Source organism: Elgaria multicarinata, chromosome 3 (assembly GCF_023053635.1).
Source record: "Elgaria multicarinata webbii isolate HBS135686 ecotype San Diego chromosome 3, rElgMul1.1.pri, whole genome shotgun sequence".
Classification (NCBI taxonomy): domain Eukaryota; kingdom Metazoa; phylum Chordata; class Lepidosauria; order Squamata; family Anguidae; genus Elgaria; species Elgaria multicarinata.
Genome location: NC_086173.1, coordinates 62207331 through 62220128, shown reverse-complemented (window position 1 = coordinate 62220128; position 12798 = coordinate 62207331). Strand labels below are relative to the sequence as shown.

Sequence of the window (12798 nt, the reverse complement as noted above, 5' to 3'; positions counted from 1 at the left end):
AGAAATTTGATGTGTTTGTATAGTTGTTTGAAGAAAATATTTGTAATGTTGTCTTAAGCAGAGGGACACTACGATCAATGGCCTATATCAAAGGCCGTTGAGATGAAGTCCAGTGATAACATCTAACACATTTGCTCCTTTGGTATTAATCTAATCCATCATTTGCTGGAAGGCTGCAACTCCATAAGGAGGTACTCTGTTTCCTTGCATGAATTTACAGTACCTGAATACTAACAGGTTCCCCATCTCTACACAATGGTAACTGATTAAATAAACATCGCTGGAATGTGAAGCAACTGTTCAGAGCTTGAAAGGTACCTTGAGGTTTCCTCTTTTTTCGTAAACAAGACGTTACATATCTCTCCAGCTCCCGCAACGTGGATGCCTTTAATGTCTCAAAGTCAATTTCAATCTCATCAGGATTGGAGTTTTTGAGTGAGGGTTCTCTTGACTGGATGATATGGACAACCCGGCCTAGTTTCTCACCAGGGAGTTTGTTAATGTCCAGGCTCAATTGTCTTTTTTCTTCATAAGACATTGGCTTACATTTCTCCTCCTCCTCAGACTCATAAGCAGGAGGTGGTTTCGTGTTCTTCACAGTCACAGGCTCCTTCTTACTACTTTAAAGAACAAGTAGAATGCATTATTATAAGAAGCAAAATGCTACAGGCAATATAACAGAAGTGTTGTTAATTACAGTTAAAGTTTTGTTAGTACTGTCTACTGCTTTCTGAGATCTGGTATAAACTAATGTCTAATAATCTGAGCCATGAGTCAGCAAGTCTAGAGTTTAAATTGTACCTCAGTCATAAACATACTAGATGGCCTTAGACAAGGCACCATTTCACACCCTCATCTGCAATTTGGGAAGAATACGACTGGACTATTTTACAGAGCTGCAGTAAGGATTACAGAAATAATATATGTGAAATTCGCTGAACACTCAAAAGTGCGATATAAGTTTTAAATACTATTGTTTCAGTAACTCAACAATATAGCTAAAAGGGCAAAAAGAATAAAGAAGAGAATGATCTGCTATCCATGTAAAAGAGAACACACGGTTAAAGGAACTACAGTACTTTCAGCATGAATTTTACTCAGAGTAAGGAAGCTAGCAACCAGAATCCAATTACTTACTTACCAGACAAAGAGCATACATGGACAGCAGTATGTTTCTGCAGTTTCTAAACACCAGCTTCCCTGTGCCATACTGCATTCACAAACCACTCAAACTCAGGGAAGTTTAAAAAGCAACTTGTGGGATGGGTGTCAGAAAGCAAAACCCAAAATTAATATAATAAATAAATAACTCTGCTTCCCAAGTGTAATTGACTCTGTTAACTCTATGTATTAAGGCCAATATGCTGATACACTACTGTCAAATAGCCATGTGTACAGATATAACCAATGAGAAACCTATTTGAGCCAGATTTAGAGACATCGGTTCTATGACAGCTAGTAAGTACATGTTCACTGAAGGAGTTCTTACGTTCAATGTTTTTTGAGTGCAGTATTGCATTCCCTAAACTAGAAAAATCCTCTCCTACTAAGGAGAAAAACAAGCTGCTTATTTAGAAATGATTGTTTCTTAAATAATCATCCAGGCAGTCATACAAATAGGTTTTGAACTGATTGATCCATCTTCAGTAGTATTCTAAAGTTCTAGCCAAGGAATTTCCTTTCTTTTCTCAAGATTAATTTTTAAAATACAGGGGTGGAGTATAGTAGGGCGTAGAGCCACTGCTAGTACTTAACAGAAAGAAGAGCTTGTTAAAGAGTAAGAGCGCTGCTCAGTCAAGGTTATGTGGTTAAGGAAGTGGTGCGGCCCTACTTTTTCGCTGGAAGCAGCAGCTGGGAAGGCAAGGCTCCTAAACCCTATGAAAGAGTAAAGCCCTATAGCAGAAGGGAGGCATAGAGGAAACTTGTTTTTGCTTGGCTGCTACTGCTACTGTCACTGCTACTGCTAGTATTTACTGTTGGTAAGTGGTCATTTAGCTTGTTGCTGAGGAAGCACAATAAACTAGACTATTTCCTTTTATAATTTCTGGCTGATTTTAAGTTCAGCATTATTGCAGGGCCCATTCACCATATGGGGTAAGCATCGTCCCGCTCAGCTACTTGTCACAGCCCCATAAGGTATTAATACTAGAAATATGTAACTTTATATCAGCAGTCAGGAGGACAACTTTATGATCTATTTTATTTTTTAAAAAATTGGCTGCCTTTAAAGTAGAGTCGCCTCAAGGTGGCGCATAAGAAAAAAACAATACAAAAGTATATAAATAAATATACAAAAAATACTATCAAAATGTTGTATGACCAAACAGAAGATATTTTAAAAAACATCAGTTACAGGTAAAGATTTGAATGGCTCCAGAGTGTTGTTTTTATATTGTTGTCTATATGTTTCTGATGTTATTTTTAAATTTTGTATAATGTTTACTGCTTTTAACTGTTGTAAATCGCCCAGAGAGCTTCGGCTGTGGGGCGGCATATAAATGTAATAAATAAATAAATAAATAAATGTATGGACTGAGAAAGTGAAAGCAGCCATTGTCAGTCACATGGAACAGAGACAAAAAGGAAGGAGCTTGCAGTGCTGAGAAAAAGGCATCCATCCACTTGGATATCTGAGGCAATGCGACATCCTGGAGATGGTGTTTTTCGGAAGTGCAACATTAGTTCCGTTATTAGTGGTATGGGTTCACCATAACCAGAGGTAGGCAGGGTGTTCAGGATGAGCTGGCTTTGAACCGATTGGTTAGAAAGGTTAGAGAGCCTGAACCATTACCATAAGGATCTCAGGGGATGTCCTGCTTGATATATTTCTTCTTTTTCAGTTCTTGGAGAGCATCAGCAGTTACAAATGGGACAGAAATGTGTTGTCAGTCTTCAGCCTGCTTAGGAGATGGCTTCAAAAGCTGTTTTAAAACCTAGCCCCTCAGAAGTATGTTGCACTGGGGTTAGTGGTAAGGCAGAGTATCTAACAAAGGTCATTGATAGAGGACTGGACATGAATCAGAGAGCTTTATATGAAGCTTCTTTGGCCACTCGGACATAGTGGCTGTCAGTTTTTCTTCCATAATGATGTTTGAAGCCTTGAGGAGTTACAGCCATGTGCCTGCTTTGTACATTTCAAGCAGTGCAGATACGATTCCTACTTGTGCTCTTCATAAAGACAAATTCAACATTGCTCCTTAATATCAGGGACCTTCCCTCTCCAAGTATGTCTGCTACAAACAATACACATAAACACACACATGCGCGCGAGAGAGTGAGAATGCTGGAAAAAACACCCCATTTTAAAAAGGGAGTGACGCCAATTACACTAAGAATAAAACAGAACAAGAGAAGACTTCTAGTCTAAAGAAGAGCAAGTGCTAAGGCTCAATGTAGGAAGAGAACCACCACAGAATGAGCTAATTGAGCTGCTGCTGTTGTAGACATTGGAAAAGAACTGAGCAAGAAGGCCCTCGCCCCATCCCTTGAAGCAGATGCAGATGGTAAAGAAAAGAAAAGAAAGGCGAAATCATCTTGAAGGGAGAGGCGCAAATATCAATTCCTTGGCAAGAGCTCTAGAATGTTCCTGGAGTTGGTTCTGCATAGCACAGAACCCCATATCTGGGACTGCATGGAAACCACAAAGAACTACTCAAGAGACAGAATTTGTACCATGATTATATAATTCCATTTGCTCCTTTGTCATAGTTTTCTGCAACACAATAAATTAATCTTTAAAAAAAAACTAACAATTTTATTCAAAATAAACTAACTTTCTTTTATTCCTGGTACTATTATATTTTATATATTCCAGCAGTGCCTTTTTCAATCTGAACACACATACTTGGAAAAATTCCACAAGCTGGTGTAGAGGCATTTACAACTTCACTGTAAAACATATATCTATGCAATTCTCTTGGGAGGTTTTCTGCTTTATGTATATTCATAAGAAAATGTATCTGTGCAAAAAAGTGACACAAAAATGTGGGATACAAATCATAATTACAACTGCCCAACATAGCAGTCTATTCAAGGATCTAAAGATTCTTAGACAAAACATTAGCATCATTGTTTGTTGCTGAAAGTGATTTAATTGATATTAAGGCTTTCTGCCATTGAAAATAGTTATTCCAAAAGCCTAGAAGTTCCACAATTATAGAACTATACATTCAAACAAACGGTAGCCCTCTTTCATTCAAGTTAAACTATCACAACACGATGTGGTTGAAAACAATGTCAATTCAACTAGAGGTTTCTGAAGTAATGGAGGTTCTGCCATACTTCTGACAATGCTCTTGGTCCTCAATCCAACATTAAATAAAAACTACGCATGCACACATAAGACTGACGCATGCACACATAAGGCTGACCTTGCGTTACTGCTGCTGCCGTTATTCTTTTTGAGCTTCTTAGGTGGCGGATCCTTGGTTTTATTTTTCTTATTCTCTTCTACTTCTTCCTTCTTTTTGTGCTTCTCCTTTTTCTTTTCTTTCTTGTCTTTCTCTTTTTTCTTTGGTTTGTTCTGTTGTGGCTGGGACAAGGCAGCCAACTGCTCATGCACTGCTTTAAGCTAAGGAGCAGACACACAGATCAATATAATTTTGTTCTGATTTCTTTTTCCTGCATTCTTTATTTTAACTCTCTCCCGGCCTCCTGCTTTTTCCAAAGAGTGTGTCTGAGGACACACTGCTCACAAGCTCACCCATTCTTCATCAGCAGTACTGCCTACTGAGGAGGAAGGGATGATACTATAAATTTCCTTCATTCTCTAGGTGATAAGGGGAGCCCAGACCGGCATGGTAGATCAGGGCCCTTCTTCTTACCCATTCCTATCCAATCAGCAAACAAAAAGGAGGGAGCACAAACTATTCCAGTAGTGCCTAGTGCATGCTTGATTCTGAGTCAGGAGTTCATCTCCCCTCACCCTAGCACAATATGGATAGTGCAAAGAGTGAGACACCCAGGCATCAACAATCCCACTCACATGGTGAGTATGGAGCAGCCTTCTGGTGAGCAACCAGCCCTCCTCCCTCCTTTCCTCTCCCAGCTGCAGAGGTGGGCAGGGATCATCCTTGCAGCTGCACAACTTCTCCAAAGGTGTGCGAATGGCTGGGGGCTGTTTTCTGGCAGCTGCATGGCCAAGTTGCCCTGAGCACCTTAGCCACACAGGACCAAACTGGCATCCCACCACCCCCTGCTGGCCTTTCCGGCCTTTCCAGAGCAGGAAAGGCATGGGGGGGGTGAAGGTTGGATGCTGCTGTCTAAAGGCCTTTTCCTGCTAGGCAGGTGTTTGGAAACACCTGATCTTGGCTTAGCTGTTTCAATAACGTATGTAAGAGGAGCGTGTGTGAAAATAAGCCCTACCCAACTCTCCAAGTAAAATTATGAGAGCTGGGATGAGAAGCTCAGATCATCTGACAGTAAAGCACACATGTTCGCCCCTAAAAGCAGCATAGAATTGCTATGGACCTGTGAGCTTCTCCTCATCCAAGTTGTATAAAAACTGGAATGTGGGCTACAAGTCCCAGACTATACATGTGGCTGGTATACAGGGAGCTGAACAGAACCTAACCCTAAACCCGAAAGCTGGATTTAAGCAGATAACTGGGCAAAAGAGGATACGGAGTCAGATTCCCAAAAGCAGGATACATAAACGTTTTACCTGTTCCTGGAGCTCTGCTAGCCGCTGAGCTCGCTCTTCTTCAGAATCATCTGATGAACTGTCACTATCAGAGGAGCTGTCACTGCTGCTGTCACTGGATGAAGGTGGGGGCACTTTGGGTGGGGGCTGCACCACTACTGGCGAGGAAGCTGGAATCACAGGCTCTTCAGGTTCATCTGGCATTTTAGCAAAGCGCATCTCAAACACATCCTGGGGAAAATACAATAATCAATATATGTAATAGTCATAGAATCATAGAGTAGTTGAGTTGGAAGGGAGCCATAAGGCCATCAAGTCCAACCCCCCGCTCAATGCAAGAATCCACCTTAAAGTATACCTGACAGATGGTTGTCCAGCTGCCTCTTGAATGCCTCTAGTGTGGGAGAGCCCACAACCTGCGGCCCTCACTTCAGAAACCTACCACCACCTCTACCCACCCTGAAAGAAGCACAGCCACCTGTGGCACCCACAATTCCAAACTCCAGAAGGATACCATGGTCCAGGACAAACAACAAGGTAACATTTCCCCAGGCTCTCCCCAAGCAGGTTGTCAACGAGGGCAAGCTTTGTTCGAAACCAGGCCTGAAAGCCTATAAAAACATATCTTTTAAAAATAAAAATCTTATCTCGAGAAATGGACCCATAAACCCCAGATGTATTAAAACTTTTAAGTTAGTTTAATCTTCCAATTAATAATTTGTTTTCAAAATTAGTTTCTGAACTTGAAAAAAGTATGAATGTAAAGCAGATTTTTTTAAAAAAATAATTTTTTATTTACCTGCAGTTTCCGTGCCATAGCAACCACTTCATGATCAGGAGGGTTATACTTGTAACAATTGGAAAACATCAATCGGACATCAGCTGCAAATTCCTGAGCATCTCGATAATCCCGGTTCTCCAGTTTGGACTAGAATTGTAAAATAATTCTGCCATTAATATTGAAATCATGACAAGAAAGTAACACAGAACAATTACACTACTATTCGGAGTGTAACCACATTGTAATCTATGGGTAGGGGTGTATGGTAGCTACTGTAAAAAGCACTGCAGGAAATGGCCGTGCTTCAGAGGCATTTGCAGTAAACTACCCAGTTCACAATTATTTAATATGATGTAGGAAGTAATTTATTGTTGGGCATGTCCACTATCACTGTACACCCTACAGTAAACCCTGCTTGACCTGTCCAGGGCCAGATCTACACCTCATGTCATATTGATATGATCCCATCTTGGTGGCGCCATATCCCTCTTGTGCATTTATACCTTGCAGCACACACAATGGCATCTACTGCGGTATTTCAGTGAATACGGAATAAATGCAGGGAATAACGCTAGAAAAGCAGTATATGGAATGTCTAATGTGCCCCAACAGTTATTGGTGCATTTCAATACTGCTAAAGAGCACTAGTGTAGATCTAGCCCAGGAATCTACAAATTCAGAACACAATAGTATTCCTGATATCTGACATCCTGGGGGCAGGGGGAAATACCCTTCTTTGTTTCTTGCCCTGGGCAGCACCAAAGTTCTGTGTTGTGGGGGCTCTGATCAGATCATTCTTGTCTGTTGGGGAAGGCATTAGTCTGGACCAAGTTACCTCACTACCACAGGGAAGAAGTGGAGAGAATCTTTCAGCAGCTTAGACAAACAACTATGGTGATTAATCCCAGAATTCGCATAGGAGGTAAGAACAGGCATAGCTGTATGTTTAATGCAAAAGCGGGAAGGCATTGAAGAATGCATTGAAGAATGGTATAAAGAAGTGTGGGACATTGCTATAAACGATAAATTGACATGTAATATAAAAATGCAAAGAGGCATAGTAAAAACGAATGATTTTGAGAGTATATGGAAAAAGTTCCTGGAGTTTGTATTTTCTAAAGGAAGGGGGGTTCCACCAACAGATGAAACTATGAGTTTTTGGAAACAAGAATGAGATCCCGAGGTGGGGGGAGCACTGTTATGTTTATTATATTATGTTTAATAGGTTAATATTGAATATATGATAGTAAGGTATGATAATATCTTGTATTAAGTGATTTTGATTTGTGTTTGTTGTTTCAATAATAAAAATATTCAAAAAAAAAATTAAAGAAAAAAAAAGCGGGAAGGCTACCACTTCCCAGCAGCAAGGATGGGCAGCTACAGCAGGAATCAGGTGGGTATAAGCAGAAGGAAAAGGCCTCATATTTCCTGTCCTACAGGGGTACTTTACTGTTAAGTACTTTACTATAGTATTAACTATATGGGAAGATCAATGAAAATGCAGCCACAGGTAAAACATGTCATCTTGTGGAAACTAGGGCAGACACTTCCTCTAAGTAATGGATAGTCCTATCAATCAGGAGAGACCTTCAGGAATAATGCATACCTGACCACACTGCTCCCCAACAAGCAGTCATGGCTTATTTGTACAAACAAAACTAATTTCATAACAGCAGCAATTCAGCCTTTTTCTTTCCTTTGCAAGCAGCTTTAATGAATATAGGAATCATTCATTCATCCTGCCTTCTATAAGACATTTTCTAAATCCAATTTATTAACAGATTCAGTTCACTCATTCCCCCTCTCCACATCAACAGCGCAAGCACGTTTGTTTTAATAATTCATTTTAAAAAGAGAATCATGACAACTAGCCTGGCTTGCACAGACTAAAATGTCAGCTTCCCTGCAGTTCATCCTCCTTTCCCACTCCCCCACAACAACGTGTTAGTCATAGATAAAATGACTGACTAGGAAGTCCACAGCCCTGAGCTGACCCTGATAGAAGAACAACGGCCAGAAAAGTTGCTTCCTGTGTTCATGTTACGAAAGTAAGGATGGCCAACAAAGTCCGATGCTTGTTCTCCTTGCCTTGCACCACACCCTTTGTCTCTGACCCCACTAGGCCCTGATAGAGAAGTGTGTCAAGGCCTCTAGGAAGGGGACGATGACTGCTTGCTTCATGAACAAAAAGAACCCCAAGAGGCAACCACCATAGGAATAAAGCTAAACCAGTAAAATAATTGTTATTCAAATTTGTACACAACTCTATTATACTCAATTAAATGTATTCAATGTGATGATAGTAATACAAATCAGAAAACAATTTCCTGCCACATCAGTGTTAATCATTATTGAATGTTATACTGCTACACTGATGTGGCAAGAAATTGTTTTCTGCTTTGTATTATCATCACATTTATTTGACTGCTTGCTTCAGCCAGAGCTTCTTGGTAACTAGTATAAACAAACCTGCACCATCAGCCCTGTGGCCTCCAGAACATAGAAGACAGAAAGACCTGAGGTCAAGGGGGAAGGAAGGGGCAGGAATACCCCCAACTCCTGACAGAGCTCTTGAAATATCTGCATTTCAGCCTGCATAGCAAAAGAACTATTATTATGTACTGATGATTAGTTATTACCAAAAGCGCAACAGAGCAGGCATAGGTAACATGGTGCCCAGTACACCCTTAGATATAGTTTTGGGCGCCTGACAAGAGTCCCTATCCTTCCTTAGTTTTTATGCTGCAATAACAACAACAACAACAACAACAACAATAATAATAATAATAATAATAAACCATTCTTACTGGCAATTGGGATTGCATGAAAGCAAAGTGAGGGCCTCTAAGTTGGACCCATCTCCTTTTCCCCTTAATGTCTCTGGGCCACACATAGGCCTCGGAGATGTTTTTTAGGCCTAGTCACTATCAATTTGTTGTTAATAATTTCTGAAGAAGTTATAACAAACCCCTGTAGAAGGCCTAAAAACCAAGAGGCTGAAACAAGTCCTGAGACTTCTCTCTTTACGTCTCTTTAAAACAAACAACCCTCTATAGAACAAATGTAAATTGCTTGGAAATTCCTTCCTGCAGATAAGCATTATAAAAACCAAGAGGCTGAAACTTTGGGCTTTTGTATAATAAACTTTTCTATAGCATCCTGAGACTTCTCTCCCCTCTTTGTGTACCTTTAAAACAAACAAGCCTCTGTAGAACAATTGTAAATTGCTTCGAAATTCCTTCCTGCAGATAAGCATTATGAATATGCCAACAGAAAAAGTCATTGTTAAGGAATGTAGGTCTTTCCCCGAAGTAGCTTTATGATAAGGCACCTAGTGCTGCTGCATTATTAGGCTAAACCTCCGAATAATCTTTCTTTGATTTGGGGCCAGTTGTTTTTTCCCCTACTCTGGAAAGAGGGTTGCCTTCTCATTTTCTGCCTAAGTGGGGATGTCCAAAACCTGTTTATTTCAAATTAGTTTTCTGATGTTCCACCTCTTGATGTCAGGTAACCATGAATGGTCAGCAGTTTCCAAACAATGTCTGTGTGCATGTGCATCCCGTACCCCTCAGCTGTCTGAGGAATTGTTTCAATATCCAGCTACTGATCATGGAAAATTCAGTTCTAATAGTACATTATTTGCAAACGCTGCAAATCTGAGAAACCCCTCCACAGTTAAGATGCAAATTTTAGTCCTCTGACAATTTTATTTCTACAGTGAAACTGATAGTATGAACTTGTTGTAAACATTGAGGGGGGGAAGCTTATCAGTTTCACTGCAACTTTCTGGAGTCTTGGTATACAAATCCCCAAGCTTGTGTAAAATTTGTGTATCCAACAGCAATATTTTTTTCTCTCTGACCCAATATGCATAAGAATTTTCACATCCAATCACCGTTTCCCCCCTTCCTGGTAGAAATCAAATCAAATATAATTAGATATAGGACAGCTTGGTGTATTCACCTACGAAAGTGGAACATCCAAATCAAAATAAAATGTGGCCAATTAATGCAGCATTTCCATGCACAAGGCACACTATAAACCAGGGATGGGGAACCTCCAGTCAGTAGGCTAATTTGGTCTGCCAGGCTGGCCCATCCAGTAAATCTACAGGGCCCCAGACAGGATCCATTGCTTTCACCCTACACGATAAAGGCTAGCAGGAAGTGGAATTCCCTCTTCATCACAACGGTTAAAGCTGCAGGAGCCCTGCCTTATTTTGTATCTGGTCACTCTAGTTGAAGAGGGAATTTCACCAGGTGCTGCATGCATATAATGACACCTGCTGAAATTCCGTTTCCAGTACAACTGTTAAAGATACAGGAGCCCTGTCCTCCTTTTCATACGGGCACCCTAAGCAACAAGCTAAGGGGGAGGCATGAGGTAAGCAGACACCCTGACCAAAGGGCAGGCTGAAGGGGTGTTCCCCCAGCCGGCACCTAGGAAAGCCTGTGCTCGGTGGAGCTGGGCCCTGGCCGCCGTCACCTTGGCTGGGGTTGCTTCACTGGGCACAGGCACTCCCCAACTCCGATCCCTGGTGTCATTCAGCTCATGGAGGGCTGGGTGATCTGCCCAATCCATCCCAAAACAGTTCCCCACCCCTGCTATAAGCAAACAATATTCTATCACATTCTAAAGGGGAGGATGTGAGCTAATAATTTTCAGGCAAGGTTTTGTAGAACTCCATTATCCATTTATTTATTTTTACAAAAAAACTGCTCCAGTGTACTTCTGCAAAACCCCGTGCTAGCTATACTGTTGGCCAACTAACTGAAAATACACATAAAATTATTGTAAACAATGTATGCACACACACACAGCTATGCCTCCCTGAGAACCACATTTTTTGATATATGCTTGCATGCAAGACAACATAATACAACAAAAAACTGTACTTACTTTAATTGTGCTCAGATCCATAGGATGCTTAATGATATCACGATAATCATGAAGCCCAAGTGCTTCCACATCCACAGGCTTGTAGAAGGGCCACGCATACGCAGCGTGCTTCTTTGCAAACATCTCCTTTATGATGCCACTACAATACTTTAATTGTTCTGACGCTTTGCTACTGCTACTCTTCTCTACTACATGCTGCTGAGAGTCCGGAACATCCTTCTTCGGAGGCTTCACAGGTCGGCTTTCTCTTCGTGGACCTGCCTTGGCGGGCTTGGGTTCAGGGGGCAGCGATGACGATTCATGAACGGGGTCAATTGTCGTTGGAGTTGTAGTGTCTGCTTTCCTCTTCACACCCTTTTTTGTCTGCAAAAGCAAACAGTCACTCTTTGTAGACGTCTGCTCTTTCATTGGCACATTGTACTGTGGAATTCTCATAACTAAGCAAACAGTTCACACAAGAAGGGGAAAATACAATCACAAGGACTTCATGTACCCTTCACTATATTAAGGCCAAGTATCTATTTTAAGATAATTTACCAAAATTTTGACCAAATATCAATTAAATAATAATCTTAAAAACTGGTACAGTGCAGTGTAGGAGCAAACTGTGAAGCTGTGTGCCATGAAGTCTCTGGTTCAAATCTTGCCTCACCCTATTTCCTTACTAAGCAGTGGTAAGGATTACTGAGATTATTTGTGTATTTATTTAATCTATTGATATATACTGCTTACCTTATCTGCATGCGAATAGTGTGTGAGAAACAGTTTGTACACATTAAAGCACTACATAACTACTTAATCATCATCATGGGCTGGATCCAGAACTGCTCCTCCGTGAATAGAAGGGGGCCTTTTATTGGCGGAGAAAACAAAGATCCAAAGGAAATTTCCCACTCGAGGAAAGAAGAGGTTGGGTTTTCTTCCGCTTTTACTCGCAACCAACAATCAGCTCTTACATAGGTTTCTGAACATGACATTCGAGCCTTTACCAATGGGTTGTTTAGGGGCTAAACAACCCAGAGCTGAACCCATGATTTGATGTTATACTGTTTTTATATATTCTGAGCTGTTTTGGGATGGTGTAAGCTTTGAAATATAAATATCTAGATAGATAGATAGATAGATAGATAGATAGATAGATAGATAGATAACTCCACTGCTTTGAAGAGCACAACTCCCTGCAACTACTTTTAACAATTTAAAAATAAAGTACAGATAGAAAACCTATGTTAATCTTTAGCTTCAAGCATGTCAACATTTAGCCATCAATCCTTACACCACCCTTGCTTTAGTTATTTTATCAATCCTTACACCATCCTTGCTTTTTTCTCTGCTGCTTTTCTCTTCCATATAACATAAAACCTGTTTTCCATGTACAAGCGAGTACACTTTCTATCTAGTTCATAGGGCTTGAACGATGGCAAAATCTGACTTTCTTGTACAGTAGAAATTCGCTATTACACATTTCTCTGAA

The 12798-nt window shown here is 40.6% G+C and overlaps 1 protein-coding gene across 5 annotated transcripts in view; it reads right to left on the bottom strand.

Moving 5' to 3' along the window:
• Window positions 1–12798, bottom strand: part of BRD4 (bromodomain containing 4) — a 92867-nt gene that overhangs the window by 27227 nt on the left and 52842 nt on the right. For 2 of the 5 annotated variants that reach the window (XM_063120457.1, XM_063120458.1), the window contains exons 7-11: window positions 11325–11687; window positions 6441–6569; window positions 5650–5872; window positions 4371–4560; window positions 319–620 (exon numbers count right to left, since the gene is read on the bottom strand). In XM_063120457.1, the coding sequence (XP_062976527.1) occupies window positions 319–620; window positions 4371–4560; window positions 5650–5872; window positions 6441–6569; window positions 11325–11687 (1207 nt within the window). Of the gene's footprint in view, window positions 1–318; window positions 621–4370; window positions 4571–5649; window positions 5873–6440; window positions 6570–11324; window positions 11688–12798 lie in introns of all 5 variants that reach the window. The other 3 variants (XM_063120460.1, XM_063120459.1, XM_063120461.1) reach the window with 3 other exon arrangements.